This window comes from Carassius auratus, unplaced genomic scaffold (genome assembly GCF_003368295.1).
Source record: "Carassius auratus strain Wakin unplaced genomic scaffold, ASM336829v1 scaf_tig00005328, whole genome shotgun sequence".
Taxonomy (NCBI): Eukaryota; Metazoa; Chordata; class Actinopteri; order Cypriniformes; family Cyprinidae; genus Carassius; species Carassius auratus.
In genome coordinates, this window is record NW_020523650.1 from 46,231 (window position 1) to 69,045 (window position 22,815).

Here is a 22,815-nt window from a genome sequence, read left to right on the forward strand (position 1 = left end):
GGAGCGGGGTGAGCAGAGCTCATTTGCATTTAAAGAAATATGGACTGAAATGGATCACTGTGAACAGAGCTGGTTTTGACAAAGTAAAAAGGTGTTGTTTTACACGACCACTTTTTACACATATTTAACTATAGTGTGTTGCATACATTTCATGAAAATCTTAAAGCATCATACCAGTTTGTGGAAAAGGGGCATTCAATGTCCCCTTTAAGTTAATAACATAAGGTTACCATGGTGTAGGACGAGTCTTATGGTTTTAGATGCATGGTTATGTTCAGGGGGTAAAATATTAAATTTTACTTGATTACTGTACTTAAGTATTATTTGGGGGTATCTTTACTTTATTGAAGTACAATTTAAACTTTTAATTGATTGAATAAAAAAATGTATTTTTACTCCTTATTTTATTTAAACTTTAAAAAGTACTCATTACTTTTTTTATCTCATGCACATTAAATATATTAAATAGAAGCTCAAATGGGTCTTTGACATGTGAAAACCAATTAGGTTTGTTTCATTAAGCACACACATTTCAGCTTCAGTTTTGACTGTCATCAGGTATGTTTCTGGCTTAAAAGCTTGCCATATTTAAATTATCATCACTGATTTTATTTGCATTCATCCAAAATATTACACAGCTTTCTTTGATAATTCAAGTTGTGGTTGTCCACAACACGCATACATGCTGCTTATAACACACATTACACACACATACTTATTACAGTCATATACATATGGGATGGCATGAGCGTGTAAAGGATGGCGTATCCCTTTAAAATCTGAATTTTTTTGTGTGTGTGTGTTCCACTTTGCTTTATTTTAATTGCTGTTGCAGCACTAGATGACTTGTACAATTGTGGTTTGTTTTGTTTCTCTCCTTAACCAAACCTTTGTATGTCTATCTAACAAAACATTTTATGCAATTTAATTTTAATTTTTGCATTGAGAAGAACATAGTTGAATAAGAATCTTCTTTTCATTTATTTATTTTATATTTGGAATACTTGAACTTTTTTAATACTCCAAATTTAAAGCTGCACTTTTATTCAAGTATCTGTACTTTCACTTGAGTATAGTTTTGAACTCCCCTGGTTATGTAATATATATATGTTGAATTTCTGTCGAAAATCACCATATTGTGGTGTGTACTGTTAGGATTGTGGCCATACCACCAACTCAACAGAACAAACTGACAGATGTTTGTGTTTTTTTGCCATTTTGGTGGCAATGAATTGTCTATTGGCTATTGTGCCCTTTTTAGATAATGACCTCTGCATAAGTTTGAACAATGCTCTGGATCTGGTTGAGTCAACGGTGTGTTTTGTTATGAGTAGCTTTTGCTGTATAAACAAAAAAGAGTGACCTTTAGCTTGTTATGAGCTTGGATTAGCTGAGACACACTCCTGACACACCTGAGGGATCGGCTTTCTCTTTCTGTGCCCTCACTCTCTATCTTTCTCTCGCTCTCTCTTTATATATTGATCTTAATATGACTCTTTCTTGCCCATTTCCTCTATCTATTAATCTATTATTAATAATGATTTTATATTGATCCAAACCTGGAGCTTAAGGTAATCTTTTTCCATGCCTCCGCCATTAATTCCCACTTCTCTCGCTCAGTCTTTCTCTCTCTTGCTGTTCTTGTGTGTCTCCCCAGCAGAGTATAAGGAAGCAGGTGTGCTGTCACAGGGAATGAAAGGGCCAATCACCTGGGGAATCAAAGAGCCCATGACTGTCACTCCCCACATCTTCTAACAGACAGCCCACTATTTATACCTCTCTCAGGGAAAAAGTGAGAGCAAGGGAGGAATTTCGTTAGAAAGAGGGAAAAAAAGAAATAAATGGAAAGGCTGAGATGCGTTTGTAGGGGCGTTTGAACAAGAGTGAAAAGTCACAAAAAGGCGAGAAGACTTGTTGTTTCTGTTTTATGGCTGACAGTTTTCTGTAATTTTGTCCTTTAGCCTTTTTTCATTTATGCATTTCCATGATGATGCCGTGTTGTCCATAAATGTGTCCTGAAACTGTCTTTAGTTCTGTCGCTTTGCAAGGCAATGATTGTGATAAAGAAGGAAGGTTTAATGAGGCGATGCAGCCGCTAAACGTGGCAAGTGCTGCCATGAGGAAAACACTCTACTCATTAGTATCTGCCATTCTCTCCAACTTGCATGTGAATGTGTCTCTGCATCTATGATGTTTTGTAGACCTTTTTTTTGTTCTTTTTCTTTTTTTTTCTGGAAAATAAACATCAAAACTTCAAACTGAGGTTCTGAAACTGCAATGAGGACATGCTGTGAAGAAACCCATATCATAATACAGTAACGCAGGGGTGCGTTTCCCTAAAAGCATAGTTGCTAACCTCTTAGCAACTTACTTGGTTGGCAGTATTGCAACTTAGTTAGCAACTATGGTTTTGGGAAACGCTCCCCAGGGCAGTGGATGGCTTTATGTTTTGTGTGCTGTGTCACATTCTCAAGATACTAAACTAAATCGCCAATTAAAATAAACCTATTTTCAAATGGCATTTTTTTTTCAGTTGTGTACCTTCTCTAATTTTTGATTTGATACATTCATGAATAAAATCTCTACATTTACAGGTTCAGACTGGTATACAGTAAGAGTGGATTTGACGGTGATGGATGTCAATGATAATGCCCCAGAATGGACGATGGTCCCTTACCCCTACCTGAGTGTGGTGTCTGCTAATGCCCCACCAAACACACTAGTCTACAAGCTTCAAGCCAAAGATGGTGACGAGGGCATCAATGGAGAGGTAGAATACTTCCTGTCGGATGGTAAGACGATTTCCCATCAGCCCCTTAATTTTATTTCAAATGTTTATTTTTCAGGTTTCTATTATAATAAATGCATTCTTTCTTTCTTTCTTTCTTTCTTTCTTTCTTTCTTTCTTTCTTTCTTTCTTTCTTTCTTTCTTTCTTTCTTTCTTTGAACAGCGGTATAATGTTACGCAAGCTTTATCTATCTATCTATCTATCTATCTATCTATCTATCTATCTATCTATCTATCTATCTATCTATCTATCCATCCATCCATATTATTATTATTATTATTATTATTATTATTATTATTATTCATTGAATGGTAACACTTTAATATAAGGCTTAATTTGTAAAATTATTTATTGCATTAACTAACAATGAACAACATTAATGTTATTACTTTTATTAATCAAGGTAGGTATTTATTTATAAATATGCTGTTTTTCATTTCCATAGTTACTTATAATACATTAATATTAATTTATAGAAGTTGGATATATGCATGTTATATGATACCTAAACCATTAACCAATCTGAACCGATTGAACCTTATTTCAAAGTGTCACCATTATAAATTGTGCATTTAATTTGCATGTGGATGAAAATGCTGCATATTTTGTTATACAACAGGAGGTGACGGGAGATTTGAAGTGGACAGGAAGAATGGTCACTTGCGGACGACAGGCCTCCCCCTGCAAAGAGACAGAGAATACCTACTCACAGTGGTGGCTGCTGATCGACAGGGCAGCCGCAGTCCTCCTGCTATAGTATCCATCATCGCAGGCCCAAGAGCTCCTCAGTTCACCAACGTGTCTTATACAATTTCCATACCAGAAAACACACCAGAAGGGCAACCGTGAGTAAAGCCATAACACACACATAAACACACACCCAATCTCGTAAATGCAGCAAATCTTATTTCCATACTGTAATTCTAGAACGCCCTAAATGCATCTCCTACACTGTGAAAACACCACTTATCCATCAGGGTAACACATAAAAAACAGGATCATACTGCACAGCCATCCCTGCTTCCTCTGCTTCTTGCTGGAGCATCACTTGTGTGAGTCATTGTGTACTACACGATGCAAAATTCATGAAATAATAATCTTTGACTATGTCAGTGTACTGTGATATGCATTAAAGATGCATGAACATCAGAACTTTGTTCTGTTTACATAGCCAGCCCTGAGAGTTTAAACGTGTTACACTGGTAACACGTGACATGGAAAATGAGTGATTACACTAGCCAGGTTACAGTGGCTATCAGTAGCTGCTCGCATCAAATTCAAGGTATTGATGCGTGCCTACAAGGCAACCACCCAAACTCTGCTCTCCAGAAGCTTGCATTCTGCAAGTGAACAGTGCCTTGTGGTGCCATCACAAAAAGAGGTTCAAAATCCCTCTCACTGACCTATTCCTGGACTCTGCCCAGCTAGTGGAATGACCACCCAATCTCAATTCAAACAACATCTAAAGACACATCTTTTTTCCTGCACTTGACCAACTAGTACTAGCACTTACCTTTCTTTTTTTATTTTCTTTTCTTTAAAAAAACGCTATGTGTCCTGCGCTACACTATAACGGAGACTTGTCATGGCACTTGTATACTGTTGTTGTTCTCTCGTTGGTCTGATCGCTTCTATTGTTCTCATTTGTAAGCCGCTTTCGATAAAGCATCTGCTAAATGATTAAATGTAAATGTAAATGCTTTACACCAGGTAATATATACAATAAAAGCTTCTATATTTTTTATGTTTTAACAATTTGCTCTCATACATAGGTGACAAATAGTGCCTTTATTACTTTGTCTTTGCACAGTCAGTGTTAACTGTATAGCCCTTTAATATTAGATGAGTCACTGTGAAACGACTTGCATGATACTGCTACAGAGAAGAATGATTAGCCGTGCCCTACACAGATTTATTAAATCAGGCTTTGCCTTGTAGTAAATTATCCTTAAACCCAGTGGAATAAATGCCTACTAGATCCATTTATGGCAGCTGCATGTCACTGAATATGCATTGCATGCTGTGGTGTATATTATTTTTCTCATACACACCTGGAATTCTGCCATATTGTTGATTTCATTAAACTTAAACTTGACACTTGCAGCCAAATCTTACTGAATCTGTCTGGCTTCATCCATATAGATATGCAAAAACATGGTTAATGTTAGGATAAGTATATTGTTCATGGCACCAAAGTGGGGTGACATTTAAGGGCTAGTTCATCCAATAATGAATACTAGGCCATAAATTACTCAACCTGAGTAATCCTTGGTGTATATGACTTTCTTCTTTCAGACGAATCCAGTCAGAGTTTTTTTTTTTAATTGTCTTTGATCTATCAAGCTGTTTGATGCCACTCAGTGGGTGTTGCACTGCATCAGTCCAAGAGAAATGTAATAAAATGCACATTCATAAAAAATAAAAAAAAATTTCACTGTGGCGGATGACGTATAAGGTCAGCGTTGCTCATGTGCTGTTAAGTCTCGTGAAAACCAGGAGCAAAGGAAGCAAAGTTTCCTTACTTTAGCAAAGGAAAACAAGTCTCCTCGTGGCTTATATCAAAATCCTCCGAAATTCTTTTTTACTAATCCATATTTTGTGCTTTTAATTAGTGACCGTTGTTTTGATCTCTCCCTGCGTTTATGCGTGTGTCACTTCTGAGCGGTGCATTTGCAAAGCTGATCTCATATGTCATTCCCCTGAAACTGCTTCATTTACAACAGGGAGCGCAAGCTAGATTCAAGTTATTATTATGTTTTTAATATGAATATTGTTCTTACAAAACAATTGATTCCCTTCAGGATGCCTTTGTCCACCCCCCGGAGTTGTGTGAGACACTTTTTAATGGATGTTCTTTTTGTTAAACTTCTCTTGGACTGATGCAGTGCATCAAACAGCTTGAAAGATCAAAGAAAATGTTTTAAATAGCTCTTACTGGATCCGTCTGAAAGAAGGAAAGACATATACATCTAGGATGACTTCAGGTTGAGTAATTTATGGCCTAACTTTCCTTTTTGTGTGAATTAACCCTTCGATCTTATCCCCAAATGTTCTGGGCTCTGCCAGACAGCAGAGGCAAACCAAGCCAGCAGGCAACCTCTGGCAATGGGAATGGAGTTGAAATAACCACAATGTTTGTCTGCCGTTAAGCTTCTTTGGGATTACCAAAATACATTCATGTCAATCTTGACTGCTTGAGTGCACGATTATAACAATTGTGCCTTTATTTTCTACTATTTGAATGTATCAAGAAACTGATAAATTGGAGATTATGAACTGAAAGGTCACATAAATGAATGATATAACACTTTTTTTTTTTTGAACAATGCTCATATGATGTTTATATATTTATATTGTCATATAAAATGTTACATATATAGGCTATTGGCTTTATAATAATACTACTACTAATAATAATCTTATATTCTCCCAAAGTTGTGTGAACAGCATATCTCATTTAAATTAATATATCACATAAAACATGTTGCGATTTGTAGAGAACTTATAACATATTTTATGGGGGTAATAATAATAGATAAATAAAAAATTGATGGCAGAATATTTATTCTGGAAGTGACCTATTCCTTCCAATGAAAATAACAACATTTTTGTATTTATTTGTTTTGGATGTCTCAGGATGAGACTAAAGTGAGAGATATTTGATCTGTCATCGGAAATGAGGATTAAAACTTTTCCATTACCACTTGCTTTCCTCAGTAATGGATTTTGCCCCAATATATGTGTTAACCAGCACAGTACTGTATGTTTTGTGATGCTGTGTTATTATAAATTGTTTATTCTACATTTACACAAGATCAATGAGTCTGTGGTGAATCTCTTCCCTGCTGTAGCTGTTTCCATTTATCTTTCCATTTATTTCCACAACAACCACCCAACCATTTTTAGAACAACATAATCAGTTATATTCAATAATCATCATCAATTACACCATAATTGATTTTTGTCAATCAGGTTGTCTCTTTCTTTGTCGTTTCTCATCCAGCTTCCTAGTCACTCCAGCAGTGTCCTTCCAAAAACAGCCAGTAACTTACAGCCTGCTCATCAATCCCAGCAGTCTTTTCAGCATCCAGCCAGAGACGGGGGAGATCAGTCTGACCCGTACTATAGACTATGAGAGTGACCAGCACCACTACCTGCTGCTGGTGCGGGCCAGTGAGAATCAGGACAGTCTCAGTAGTGCTGCTGAGGTGAGTGCTGCAGGTTCACAGACAGGATGCCCATTTAAGAATATTATTTCACATATTCTGCACATTCAATCAACTCTCTTTAAATCATACAATGATTATGCTTAGCTATGCACATTTGTATTTATTTATTTGTGTCTTTGGTGTTTATATATTTGAGATATAACAGTTATATATATATATATATATATATACAGAGAGAGAGAGAGAGAGATAGATAGATAGAATGTTAATTTCTGTATTTTCTAAAACATCCACATTTTTGGACAGTGTTAGATTTAGTTTTGAGTCTGACGAGAAACTGGTTCATTATCTCTTGGTTCTAACTTCATTACTTCTAGAGTAAGATCTACTGTAATGAGTAGCATATGGGAAGTTTTTGCTCATAACAAAATGTATTGTAGTGGAAATGTATTTATTAGGTAGTTTATGGGAAAAAAACATCAATATCACAGTACACTGACTGACTGTCAAGACTATTCATAACAATCTTCAATATTATGATTCTTGTTTGTAGGGAATTTGACTTTAGTCAAATTTTTACTTTTATTCAGTAATCATATTGTGTCTCAACATGCTGATATACAGTTGATTTTTAATGCAAAAATGATATAGTTGAAAAGATAGATAGCTAGACAGACAGGAAAAAACATACAGGAACATGGAACATTATCTTTGCTCAGTATCAACGATAATTTTTACCCACTGAGTGTTTTTTTGGCTATTGCTAAAAATGAACCCATGTCATACAGGGTCACACACGCACACACACACACACACACATATATATAATAAAGAGGGTTGTGGCACTGTGGTAAATGTAAGGGCAACAATTGAACCGAAATCAAAGAGATGTCTAGCAGTCGCGTTCATTCCTTTTACTGTAACATTCCCCTGGAGGTTGTAGTCTCGCCTCATCATGACTTGATCTGGCTGCTCAGTGATCCATACATCTGTCCTGGCCTGAGGCAGGCCAGCCAAGATCTCACTTATTAGATGGGGAATGTCACAAAACAATGCGTGCCACTGTGTGTCTAACTGCAAATGGGGAGCAAGAGGGCATGCAGACAAAAATAAAAATAAAAAATAATAATAAAAATACTAAAAGACTGACAGACCCTTTTGACTTCAAGAATCCTGTGAGACGTGGTCTTGAGAGAAATTTGCCTGTTGCATCCTCTGCATTCAGGCACACCGCATCCCATCTGTCAGCCTGAAATCACTCTATAACTCTTCTCTCATCTCAGCTTCTGGAGACCCCGAACACCTGTGCTAAAGCACCAGTTACAACAAACAATACAAAACACGATTTAAAATGACATAATTAACAATGTGCAAAATGAAAAGGCTTCAGAATCAATAATTATGGCCTATTCAGTCACAGTCATTAGGGTTCTCACAGCCAAGGACACTCTGAAAATATCAGCAATATTTGCAATTGCGTTCCAGCCCTGAAAAAGTCATGGGAATTTCAGTACTGGATATACATTTTCTATTTATGATCTGCTCTAAAAAAAAAAATACTGCTTAGAAATTGCCTGTGTAGAATAGCATCTCCTTGCATTCCATATTGATGTGTGATATGTGAATTGATCTTTTGTGTCTGTTTATGTCAATAAATGAGTCAAACCAGTTCACAAGAAGTTAATCATCTGTATATTCCCAGATTGTGTCTGTCATATCAGATCTCTTTTTTTTTTTTTTTTTTTTGCTACGTCTTTGGATATCATTGGTTTCACTATCAACAGAAAAATTACTTAGAGTAAAACTTATATAATTGGGCTCTGAACAGTTACTGAGAACACAGAACTTTCCCTCAGGGATATTTCTGTCATGTAGCTCTTTTTTTTTTTTTGATTCAGCATTTTATAAAGACGTTTTATTTCATGTGGTTTTGGATTATGGTCTCTGTTAGTGTTAGAAATATGAGTAACACTGTAGACTCTGAACTGTTGTCACAATTTTGACCGTTTCTGACGTTTCCTGTCTATTTTCATCTTTCCGGTCTCTGAAATTGAAGCGAGTAGGTTATTAAAGTCACTTAGCATCTGCCAGGAAGCTTGAGCAACAGTGTCAGGGCAAAAGCACTCACAGTGTTTTTCCTCCTCTAGACAGCAACTTTCAGCTTAATTCAGTCTTATGGGAGACATTAAGTGCCTCTTTTAGCTTCCCTGATGCTTTTGCAGCAAACTGGTAAAAAGAGCTATAACAGGGCAATGAGATAGTGGAGGACATTTGTCCTTTTGTTTGGAGATTCACTACTTCACAACTACTGTATTTTCAGGCGCAGATGCTTGGTTATGTAAGAACATAACTGCGTTACACAAAATAAGTTTGCAGTGAGAAAGGGCCAAGATGAAACTGAATGAATGTTATAAAGAGTGATAGGCCATGACATTTTAAGCTTGTTAAAAGAGCTTTTTGGGAATGTGTTCTTGAAACCACAGCAGCTTCTCAGACTCTGAAACACCGGGATCAGTCATAGTGATGTTCTTACGTACTCCCTGATAATAATTCATACTTCAAGATATTATGATCTGCCCATTTGAACGTAATGTTCCATTAATGATTCACACTTTTCTATTCTGTGCCTTCTGGCTTCCATTTCGCTTGTTTCTCACAGGTGCGAGTGATCATCACAGATGAGAATGACTGTGTTCCTGAGTTCCAGCAGTCCATTTATAGCAAAGACGGCGTCCCTGAGACAGTCACGACTGCAACATCGCTTCTGCAGGGTAAGGCTGTGGACCTGTGTTATCTCAACGTCCTTGTATAAGAACACATATAATAGAATGACCTAGTGTTTATTTTTATTTTTTTTTTTACATTTCATTTTAGTCACTTTGTCATGCTTTTCATTTTAGTAGAAGGGACATTTGAAACCAAATATTCAAATATTCTTATTTTTTCAAACATATTACCATTTAACAAAAGAGTTCAATATCTCAATACAATATTGTAAATTCTCATGTTATAGGCTAGGAGCACGTTTTAGTGAGTTCTTGCAGAAAGAGCGTATTAACAATGTGACTTTGTTCTGTCTGGTGCACAGCTTGCTTAATGTTGTGCAGATGCACACTGTAATATTAAATTATGGTCAGTCAGAATTATTATTATTTTTTTTTTTACAAGAAATAAATTAAAGCTTTCATTCATCAAAACACATAAAATGTATCAAAAGTGACTGTAAAGACGTATAATGTTCCAATTAAAAAAGAAAAATCTACTTCAAACAAATGCTGTTCTATTTACTATTCATCAAACAATCATGAAAAATTTGAATACAAATAGAAATTTGGATAATGTGACACTTAAGACTAGATATTTTGCTGATGAAAATATAGCTTTGACATCATAAGAATTAATTACATTTTAATCTATAGTAATGTAGAAAACATTTTTTTAAATTGTAATTTTATCTAACAATATTACTGTTTTTACTGTATTTTTGGCACACAACATTATTGGCTATGATTGGATTATATACTGTATATACCAGTCATTCTCATGTTTCTTCCATATAAAAAAAGAAACATTATGTTTTAGTTGAAAAGGTGTAATTATCGTCAAAATGTGAATTTTTTCCTGTCTGCACTTTTATTTCCAAATGTTACGTGAAATCCACAATTTAGATTAGAGTCTTCCAAAAAGAGCTTTCCAGTTTTGCCTGCAGTATGCATCAGACACGATCCAAAAACAAGCTGTATAGTCAACCTGTGGCTGTGGCATGAGACTAGTATGGCCCTAGAACGTCAGTTTCTCACAGACACCAAGACATCAAGGTGAGAAGATGCTCTCTGCATCCTCTGTCATTCTGTTAAACACCACCTTTGAAGCACTTCTCCCCTGACGTGCCCTTTCTTGTATCTAAATTGCACACCGAATCTGGAGTCTATGTACTAACTCTTGAGTGTGCACTTGTAACACACAGAATGGAAAACACATGCCCTCAACCATGATAAAAAGAGCTTTCATATTCTCATTAAATTGTAGACAACCACAGCTGCTATCAAAGCACCGCAGAAATGAAGTGATGGACAAAACAACAACTGCAAAGGACAGACCAACTGTACATGCAGACACAATGGCAAACAAAAGAGAACAAAACAAACAAACACTGGGAAGTTACCGTAAAAAAAAAAAAAAACTGTTGGCCTGGAGAATAACAGGTCTTGGCAAGCGATTTGGGAGCTTAACACAGAGACTCCTGACAGAATGGGAAATGTGATGCAGGGAGGAGTACAGCAGATGTGCTGATTAGCAGGTGCATGCCAACCAGCATCTGCACACCCGTCTGTGTGAGCTTCATAACAATTATCTCCACCAACAACAAAAAATATCTTGCTCCCTCCAGTTAAACCTGGATCAACAGAAGAAAGGCTACTTTCAAGAATAATATGCAACATGTGGTTACTTATCAAACATTCATAATGAATGAGATGGACAATTTTATGATTTAAAAATCTGGGGGAACAATGGTTTTTGTATTGGCTGTGGTTTGCTGGATTTTAAGGGGCACTTTAACAGTATGTAGAGCAGAAGATTGTAAGACTCAATGCGGATGTATCAGTATGGAATTATCCCATTTAGGCTACATTTACACGACAATGATGTAGTCAAAAACAGAAAAGTTTTTTCCTCGTATACACAACAACATTTTCAAAACCATTCACGTTTCCTGAAAAGTAATCCCTCAATTCTGACTGGTTAATTGCAATGTTGTTCCAGGATCAACAAGCCCTTGTTGAAATCACGGTCACCGTCATGTAAATGGCCTCTTAAAGTTCTGTCTTTAGCTTATTCTTATTCTTTAATGTTAGAATTAGTTGTAATAAATGATAAATAATAAATGAATTTTGTTCAGTGGAGGGGGATTCAAGGCCTCCCACGAAGATAATCTGGAGGACATGACTGAGCACACACTATCATGTGGTATGTGTGGTTAGGATCACTGCAAAGTCAGACATACTCCTAATATTGCTCAAAGTGGAGCTGAAGGGCAATGTTTCCAGAACATGTGAATGTTTTTCAGCCCAAAAACCAGCTCAAAGCCCAAAATATTTACTGTCAAAATAATGTGACAGAAATTAATTGCCTTGTCAGTCAAGGTTGATAAGGATCATAACAAAAAAACAAAACAAATAAAGATGACAAAAGAACATAAAAAAAGATACATTTCCAAATCATATCAAATCAGGGCAAAAACGTTAAAGAGAATTACCAAATATAAATGTTCAGGTAGGCACTAGCCTATGTCAAAACGGCAATCCAGAAATTAACCAATACCCTCTGAAAAACACATGCTTCATTTTCATTGTTAAAGTTTAGAATAATCTAATTGAAAATGAAAAAAAAAATTGCTCTAAAGTGATCTAAAACAACGTTTCGTTTATTAATACTGTACAATATTCCAATAACAAAAAAATAAATAATAATAATAATAATAAATAACAACAATAGCCGAACTGACCCCAAACCAGCCCAACTTTTGTCCACCTCCACCCCAAAACATTTTTTACTTTCAAAATCAAATTCAAACCCTTTAAAAAGATCAGTGTTGGATTGTTGGACTTCCAGTCAAATGTTGCCAGTGAATCAAATCAAATTAGATAACATTTTAAAAATAATTGAATTACACTTTACAGTAAGGTTCCATTAGTTAACATTAGTTAATGCATTAACTAACAATAAGCAAGACATTAAATACTGTATTTATTAATTTTGTTTACGTTAAGTAATACAATTACAACTTACTATTCATGCATTAGTAAATGTTAAAATTAACTAGATTAACAAATGCCTTTCATGTATTTTTCTTTGTTAGCTCATGTTAACGAATGTAGTTGACGTGTGTGTGTCTGTGCATATATATATATATATATATATATATATATATATATGTGTGTGTGTGTGTGTGTGTGTGTGTGTGTGTGCGTAAATATATAATAATATCTTCTAAAAAAATATATAGTCAGATAAATCCATCTATCTACCTATCTGTCTGTCTGTCTGTCTATGCTGTTGTCTTTATTATAACTTGTAATCTGCACATGTACTTTATCCATTCTGATCATGTTGTTTATAAAATAGTACTAAAAACGCTTAATATACAATTCCGCAAACATTGGTTTTCTAAAGTGCACATTCAGGGAAACTGGACAATATTTACTCCTTTATGTTGACACTAGTTGAGTTGATATGCAAAGCAGCAACTCTGTATCTAAGGTTCATTAGAAAAACATTATTGAATTCCACTGCATTTTAATGTCGTTATCAGATGCAATACGACTCACAGTTGATCGGCAGCCATGTATAACCATTCTGGTTGTTCATTTTACAAGTGTATGTGCCCAAGCTATTTACAAATGGATCCTCAAATAAAGATTGATCCTATTAGCTGATTCTGCATTCCTTTGTTTTAATACCCACCTCCTGTATGTCTCTCTCTTTTGCAGTATCAGCCAGCGATTGTGATTCGGAGCAGAATGCAGAGATCACCTACTACACACTTAGTCCAGATTTCATCATTTCAGCCCATGGTACAATATTTCCGGCAGTCCCTCTGGATTATGAGAGGCCTAACCACCTGTATGAATTCGTAGTGATGGCGGTGGATAAGGGCGAGGTGCCCCGCACCGGCACAGCCACCGTGCGTCTTCGTATGGCCAATGTCAACGATGAGCCTCCAGAGTTCTCGCAGCCTGTGTGAGTTTCTTATGTCTGTCGCTACCCTTCAGCCTCAACACACCATGATTCTGTAAGGAGCATGATAATGGAGGCCCGTTGTTTTTATTTGGCTGTAAGCAGCAGACATTTCAAAGAGCCATGATTTTGTTATCAGGCTAGTAGTTAACATTTTAATTAATCCACCTCCCGAAGAAAAACAAAAAAACAAAAATACTCCCTCCTTTGTGTATTTCCAATGTGTTGCAGTGGTTTCATATCCACACTAACTGCATGTTCATATCTGATACACAACATGAAACAATGCTGTGTTTTTTATATGACAAGAAGGAAATGGAGTGCATTTAAGAATAGGTCAAATAATGGAATATAAGAAGGTGGTGGCAAAACACTTTCAGCTGTCATTCATTTGGGAGTGCATTGGATGGTTGGCAAACAGAAACATAGAAACTGCATTAGTTCAGCTATCCTTGTCTGAACTATTAGAGGCCATTGAAGTGGCTGCATTGCACCAAAGAAGCTGTTCAGTATTTTTTAAATTAGATCTGAATACTCACACTTGACAGTGCTGTGAACATAGTCTGGGGCAGGAGAAAGGGATTGTTTTTTTATTTTTTTTTATTTTTTTTATTAATTCATTACATTTATATAGCACTTTTCTAGGCACTCAAAGCGCTTACATTGTCAGGGGGTATCTCTTCATCCACCACCAGTGTGTAGCATCCACCTGGAAACACCTTGATGCACGTCCTTTTAATCGTTTCAGTGTTTGTGCCCTTTTAGTGTTATTTAGAGCAGGATGATGGACTGTTGCCATTTTCACTACTCAGCAGCTAGTCTCTGGTCAGGGTTGTTTTAGTTAACTAAAACCATTAAAAATAAATAAATAAATACAAAAATAGCTTGAAATAAAATAAATGTTAACTGAAAAAAAAATAATACATGAAACCTATATAATTTTATTCCAGACAGTTTTCAATGTAATACTCCTCATTTTCATTGGTTAAACTTGTTCTAAAATTACTAAAACTTAATATATATATATATATATATATAGAGAGAGAGAGAGAGAGAGAGAGAGAGAGAGAGAGAGAGAGAGAGAGAGAGAGAGAGAGAGAGAGAGAGAGAGATTATATTTTAAAAAACTATAAAATTACTTAAACTTTAACTAAAATTAACATGAAAGCAGAATAATATTAAAATAAAATGTATTTCCAAATATAAACTAAATATTAACTATTAAGTATCAATGAAATTAAAACAATACACTGCTTCCTGTACCTGGACGTTAAGGAGATTAGAGCAATTATGGAAAGTGTATATGAGATGAAAATGTGTCCAACTTATGTGCCCAATGTTATATTACATTTGCCAATAATGTTTGGCATAAACATTGGCTGATAGTTGTTACTCAAGGATTTTGTGTTTACACTTAATGACCCACTATGATGTGTGATGAGATAATATAGGTAATATAGGAGAAATAATATATATATATATTATTTTTTTTGTTTTTTGTTAGTTTTTTTTTTTATATGGAAAAAAAGTCTGTTGAAGGCTTTAGTGCAAGTGTAGATTTTTAATAGCAATACTATCTTAAATGATTGTTGAATTTGTTGTTTAATAAATTCTTGAGCTGTTGTTGAGGATAATATTGACAACATTTGTTAACATTTTGGTTCAGTGTGGCTGGTTGGAAGATCTTGACATGTAACATCGCCACCCTCAAAGGGAAAAACACAAAGAGAACAATATGACTATATTCATCATGGCATTGTATGGGAAACCTCCTCACCATTAAGATGATGGCCCTTGATTTGAACAACGTGTCTCAGGGAGATGTTGAATGTCTATAAACTGTCAGAAAAAATATGTTCAAAAGAACAGTTGTTGGTTTGGTGCCTTGCTAAAGGGTCTAACCTTAATAATGGCATTGAGGATGGAAGAGAACACTGGTCATTCACTCCTCCCAACCTGCAATCCCTGCTGGTGCTGAGACTCAAACCTGCAACCTTTGGGTTACAAGTTTGACTTTCTAACCATTAGGCCATGACTTCCCCTAGATTAGTAATATGTACCAGGGCCATAGCTGGGGTTTGTGGGGCCTCAGTGCAGGTTGGACCAGTGGGCCCTGTTTGAAACTTTAAATTTGTTTAATTTGTATGTTTGCTCTACTTATTTATTTATTTTTGCTATTTACACAATGTTTAAGTTTTTTCAAGATTGTAGGTGTCCAGGTACAGAAAACTGAATAATCAAATGTAAAATAGCACTGCTTAGTCTTCAATGTAAAAATTAAATGTGCAATCAAACCAAAATGTATTCAGACACCTTCAACATTGCTTACATTATCAGAGTTTATTTGCTATACTTTCACCGGCGGCGCCAGGGGGGGTCTTGGGGGGTCTCAAGACCCTGCCAAAAAATGCCTTGACCCCCCAGCCTCTTCCTGATTAAAAAATATATATATTCGGGATAAAGATCCAAAAATGTTTCTCTTCAAACTACGCAGAACAATAATAAATAATAATTATTTTGACATTTATTCATACACTGAACCGAGAACCGTTTCTGTCGGACGCGTTCAATTCGAGAACCGATGAGCTGATGATAACTGCGCATGCGTGATTCAGTGTGAAGCAGACAGAGCGCATCTGAACCGAACTGATTCTTTTGTTGATTGATTCTGAACTGATTCTTTGCTAATGTTATAAGTGCGGGTAAACCAAAGGCTTGAATGAAGGGCAATCATCGCCAATGACGGCATTACATCGAGCGCAAAAGAACCGGTGACCCATTTTTTTTCTCAACTGGTTTATTTGATCGAATTGCCCGAAAGAACCGGTTCACTTGAGCGCCTGCTCCTTTGCCCCTTAAGTGCCCTTTTTTCAAAAGCAAAATTTCCTCGAATTTTTTTTTATCATAACATACACTTTTGTGAATGCCTGCCCACGCCCAATCATAATATTAGTACAATTTATTAATAATAATTTAGCCGTAAATAAAATGACCAACATGATGACCGTTCACCTGACTACGACCTCATCCAACCGGGAAGATTCCTCATGCTGCACGCGCATTTTTTAATTGCTAGAGGATATTTTCAACATCGTGGCAGCTGGTAAGTGGTGTTTCATTCTTAGCGAAGTGATTTTGATGTTTATTTACTTATTATTATTTTACAAGAACGATGTGATGTGAGAACATGCAGATACGTTGTTTATATTGCTGTGTGTAGCCTGTAGTGTAGAAGTAACACTAGCGTGCTGTTTGAGGGAGAAAAGTTTCACAGGCATCGAGGGGTCTGGTCTTTTTTATGTTATTTGAATAAACTTTTATTATATTACAGTACTTATTTATTTTTAACATGTAAAAATAATTATCACAACACTGGTAAGGCTTATTCAGATTTTCTCATTCTCTGAATTATCATTATAAAAATAAAAACAATTCAGAAATGAATTAAAATATAATTATAATTTAAATGTGATGCAAATATTTTTTCTACAATAGCAACAGTGTTTACCACAGCAAGACCAATTTAGCCTGTAAACTCAATAATATCTATCTGGAAATAAATGTAAAAATATCAATGTCAATAAAAATGCATAATATACCTGACATGAAAGTTAAGTGTGAAGGATATGAATAACAAATGTAGCCTGTCATTTGTTTACATTGCAAAGGTGTTTTTGTTGTTGAGTAGCAGTAATAAGCAGTTATTAGCCATGTCCACTGTATTTTTTGTTGGTTTTCATGAGACCCCCCTTGAAAAAACCAGGACCCCCCATTGCCCCCCCAATCAAAATTGTCTGGAGCCGCCACTGTATACTTTAGATAATGGTAACAAAATGTGACAAGAAGAGTTAATCTTGATAATGTCAGCTAACTTTGATAGAAAGGAATGTAATGGATTACAATCAACCAAAAATGTAGACAATTGCTAGTATGTAATTATTTACACAAATTGTAATACTTTGTCGACCAATTACCAAGCAACACTTAATTTTGTCTGTGGTGTAAAAAGGTTGCATTAGCAATTAAAGAAAAAACTATTTGGCAAAACATGGTCAGGTCATAGTGTCTGAATAATTAGTGGTCCCAATTTTTTTTAAAGGGGTCATATGAGGTTGCTAAAAAGAACATTAATTTGTGTATTTGGTGTAATGAAATGTGTTTATGTGGTTTAAGAAAAAAAATAACAAAAAAAAAAAAAAAAACATTTTCCACATACTGTACATTATTGTTTCTCCTCTATTGCCCCGCCTTCTGAAACACGTCGATTTTCACAAGGCTCATCTCTCTGACAAGCGAGGTATGCTGTGATTGGCCAGCTATCCAATGCATTGTGATTGGCTGAATGCCTCAAGTGCAAGACGGAAATGTTACGCCTCTCAACATATTGTGAAGCTTTGACTGGCCCGAGCGACTAGACATGATTTCTAGTCGTGTTTTCTTTTGGAAGGCAAAAACAAAGTAGTTTTGTTTTCTGGGCCCCTTTAATCATCACCATATTTCACCCCACTAGCAACGGCCTTGATATGTACACCTATGGTAACATCACAAACCCTTTAGGGGTAAAGTTACAAAGGTGTATTTTTGAGGGTACTGTCTCAGTGACAAGCTACAGTACCCATAGCCTAATGTATAATTTTTACATATTTTTTTTTTTTTCTGAATGTGTGTAAAGAAATCTTATAGTTGAGCTTATGCTCTGAATTTGCATTCTGGGCTAGTGGTGGTTCTACTAACCTTAACTGCAATTACAGATGTGGTTACATGAATGAAGTGGTCATTAAACTCGGTGTAAGCATTTATATAAAATAATTATCAATATAGTTTTAATAAGTGTAAGAAGACACTCACGAGAGAGAAACATATTTTAATAATGGCACAGACACCCAAATAGCTGAAACACATTAAAAAAAAATTAAGTTGTAGAACAAAAGGTCTCAGGTTACGCATGATACCATGGTTCCCTATCAGGGAAAGAGACACTGCGTCCTCTATAGGTTGCTATGGGGAACACCATCAGCATGACACGGTGTCCAAAGCACATGTATAAACACAACAATAACATTGGCTCGCAACACCCTATGACGTCACTATCTGTTTGACCATAGAATAAAAGGGTACTGGAGGAGCACACCATCCACTTCTTCATCTGAAGGACACAGAGCAGGCATCCCAGGGGCATGGCGAGGGGACACAGTTTCTCATTCCCTCTCAGGGAACCATGGGTACATGCCTAATCTGAGACATTCCTTTTCAGGGAATTTGCACTGTGTTCTCTAGAGGTCTCTATGGGGAATGAAATACCCACTCTGCCATGCTGAGGAGAATGCATGCCAAATTATGTAAAAGGCCAGCACTAAGCACTTCACAGGAGATCATCTGGGTCGCCCCTTGACGGCTGTTAGTGACAATATCCCCTTTGGCCAAAAAGTCAAAGCTGCATGCCCTATAGGAACTTACCTGCTAGCAGCCAAGAGAAAATAAGCTTTGTCCCTGGGAAGATTTCAAAGGCTTGGAATCATATCTAAATAGGGGATATGGTCAGGTGTCTGGTTAATATATACACACTCAACCTGTTAAAAGGCTGATCTGCCCTCATACAAGTTACATGGAGGCTAGAAGGCCTGACTACCTAATACTGCTGCATGCAGAGCTTTAGGGTGCAAAGTGCTTGGCATGACAACCCTCTAAAGTGAGAGGAGTACTAATTCCACTCAACCAATGCACATGATAGAGCTCCCAGGAGCAAGTACTTGGCATAATGACCCTCAAAGTGAAAGGAGTATTATCATACTCACTACTATAAGGAGTATTCAGGATAATGACCCTTACAAGTGACGGAGTACTGCCAAGCTCAAACTAAAGGAGACCTTATCAAGGGGGCTCACAGAGAACCTAACACCTTGAAACAGCTGCAGTATAGAGCTCCAAAGAGTGAAGAGATGAGAGGTGTACTGAACATGCTCACACATGCTTTTGGGAACAAATACTCAACATAGTGACCCTCAAAATGTGGGAAGTATTATAGCGCTCAACATCTTAAGGAACAAAGCACTCATCATAACGAGAGCAAGGGCAGTACTACATGCTTAACCTTAAAGGCTGCTATCAAGGAGGCTCACATAGAGCCTAAGAACTTGAACCCGCTGCAGCATGGAGCTCCAGAGAAGCGTAGTCCTCAACATAACGACTCTTTAATGTGAGAGGAGTACTGAACATGCTCACCCATGTGCATAATGAGAGCTCTCAGGAACGAATACTCAATCATAATGACCCTCTCAACAAGGGGAGTAGTATAACACTCACCACTTTATGGAGAGAAGTACTTAGCGAAACCACCTTCACTCACTCACAGAAAGCCTACTGAGTTCTTAGGTAGCAGAGTACTTATTATAACAACCCTCTTGAGCAGAGGTGTCATACTCAATTCCTCAGTTTAGTTCCAACCCTGCTCCATCATACATTCCATGTAGTTTTCAAATAAGTCTGAAGGACTTGATTAGTTGTATCAGATGTTTTTAATTAGGGTGGAATCTAAACTATGCAGGGCTCCGGCCCACCTGGAACTGAGTTTCACACCCCTGCTCTAAAGTGAGAGGAACACTGCAAAGCTCAACCTAAAGTTCAGCTTATCAAGGAGGCTCAAGAAGAGCCTGACAACTCGAACCAGTTGCAGCACAGAGCTCCAGAGAGTGGAGTACTCAATATAACGACTCACAAAGTAATACCTAATACCTAGTTATATCAACAAACTGAGCTATTGAGAATGAGGAGTTGTCGTCATAGCACAGAGCTCCTCCTCTCGATATCACAGTCTCCGCCATCTTGGCAGGACAAAACATGATTGTTTACATGTGTTGTTAAGTCGGTAGTAGAGGAGGTTCTTGCAATTCTGCACTGTTTTATCATGCCTGGAAGTTACTGCTGTGTTAAAAAGCTTCTCCAATACCTCGCACGATACATATGGAAAACATAGGAACAATGGAATTTTTTTTAGGTTACACCAAGTGCATAACAGCTGTATTTTGAGAAGCTCTCAGGCATCCAACATATCGACCCATATGAGCTCCCTGCAGCGGAATGGCACAGAGGAATGGCACAGAGACCTGGACCATTTACCTCCACGCACATATGGACATTGTGAATTATCTCGTTTTTGATGTAAGTTACTACACAATGCATGAGTTTAAAAGCCACAAGTCTTTGGAAAGTTACAAGGCTTTCTGCCTTGTCTGGGTCCATCTTACGTACAAGCCTCCAGGTGATGGAAACTGCATTGTACTGACCAAAGTAAGTAAATTGACATGCGTTTTAGCATGTTGTAATTACACATTGCATTTAGTAGACACTTCTTGACCAAAATGAAAAAGTAACTTAAATAACTGTGACTATTTCGTAAACACTAGATTGTAACGAGGTGACTTACATCGTAAACAAGATAATTCGCAATTTCCATATGTGTGCATGGAGGTATATGGTCCGTGTCTCTGTGCCATTTCGCTTCAGGGAGCTCGTATGGGTCATTATTTTGGATGCCTGCTGTTTTGCGCTTGGTGTGAGCTCGTTCCTGTAAGGTCCCCCTTCTTTCGACTTATCTTTTGCATTGCTTTACTTTCTTCCTTTTCTTTCACGTATTCGTAGATCCGTCTCTGTTCCGCCGCCATAAAAAATCCACACAAATTAAAGAGCTCTGAAATGTTTAGTCGTGCCTTTGTGAAGTTCTGAAGGCATTGCCCCTGGCAATCGATAGCATGTCCTACCATCATGGCTGACTGGCTCAGACCCCGCCCAAATCAGCCCAAAAACAGCACGTGACTCCTCACTCTCAATAGGGATTGGAATACTCGGCAAATTAACTCCTAAAATGAGAGGAGTACTGCCACATTCAACCTTTATGGCAGCTCATCAGGGAGGCTAAGAAGAGCCTAATCAACCTGACATCTGACAACCCTGAGCCCAAGGGAGCAGAGTACTCTCTAAACTCTTGCCCAAGGAAGCTCACCGAGAGCCTAACAACTTGGCAACACTGCCTGACAGAGCAATGACATGATCCTCCAGTACCCTTTTATACTAAGGCCATGCCAGTAGTGATGTAATAAGCTGTTGCCTGCAAATGTTATTGTCATCTTTATATAACATATGACATGTGAGACATGTGTCACATAAAAGTGATACATCAACTTGAAGACAACTCTGTATAGTTTGTTTCCTATTTTTCTTCGGAATCAGGTTATGGTTCAAACATATATGGTTTAATTAATTTAGTATTTCCACTTGCCATTGTGTAGTGTTTACTTCTTCAGGTAACTGAGTGAAAGTGAAGCAGGTAGTCTGAGATTGTGTGATTAGGTGTGGACGTAGGGACTAATTTGCATATTCATGTTACTGTGTAAACAGGATTAGGTAAGAGTGTCATGATAGTTATATTCAAGCCATTTTAAGCATGAGATTATTTTCAAAAGAAAAAAATATTTAAAATATTTTCACCCCAAAGATGGATTAAAATATGATGATTATTAAAGATGATACAGAAGGATAAAATTTGTTTTGAAAGTTACAAGCATCACCTTTATTAGTTCCCAAAAGTTAATGATTGTAACATTAAAAACTACAATAATCAAGTAAAATGTATGTTAGTTTTTCAGCATTATTATAACAATTATATGTAATCATAATTTTACACAGTCATTGTTTGATTGCTTTGAGAATGAACAGTCTTCTGTTGTTCTACTCATAAGCAACAAAAGCTACAGTGTTATCTTCCTGATTATGTGTTCTACTCTTTCCTTTTCTTCAACTCCCCTTGTGTAGACCTTGACAATGAGGTCTTACCTCAGTTGCTGTATTAATTTGCCTTTCATTTTGCTGATATTTCTGTTGTGCTGACTGCAGACTGTTATTGTTGTTGTTGTTTTTTCATCTTGTTGGCAGAGCTATGGCCCTTGGCCATTTTAATTGACTGATTTTCTGGCAGAGAGCTCACTGAATAAGAGAGGCAGATTCAATCAGCCGTGCATTCAGCTGAAGCTGGAGAAACCAAGAATGGAAGCGGGTGGAGGGTGGGTAGAAAGGCTTCGGTCAGAGGGTCCAAAAAAGAATGAGAGAGACAGGCAGATGTTTTG

The 22,815-nt window shown here is 36.8% G+C and overlaps 1 protein-coding gene across 1 annotated transcript in view; it reads left to right on the plus strand.

The window, feature by feature from the left end:
- Positions 1-2,569: 2,569 nt before the first annotated feature.
- Positions 2,570-22,815, plus strand: part of LOC113070832 (neural-cadherin-like) — a 109,173-nt gene continuing 88,927 nt past the window's right edge. The window contains exons 1-5 of the mRNA XM_026244252.1: positions 2,570-2,792; positions 3,409-3,634; positions 6,793-6,997; positions 9,618-9,729; positions 13,450-13,699. Of these exons, the coding sequence (XP_026100037.1) occupies positions 2,570-2,792; positions 3,409-3,634; positions 6,793-6,997; positions 9,618-9,729; positions 13,450-13,699 (1,016 nt within the window). The remainder of the gene's footprint in view (positions 2,793-3,408; positions 3,635-6,792; positions 6,998-9,617; positions 9,730-13,449; positions 13,700-22,815) is intronic.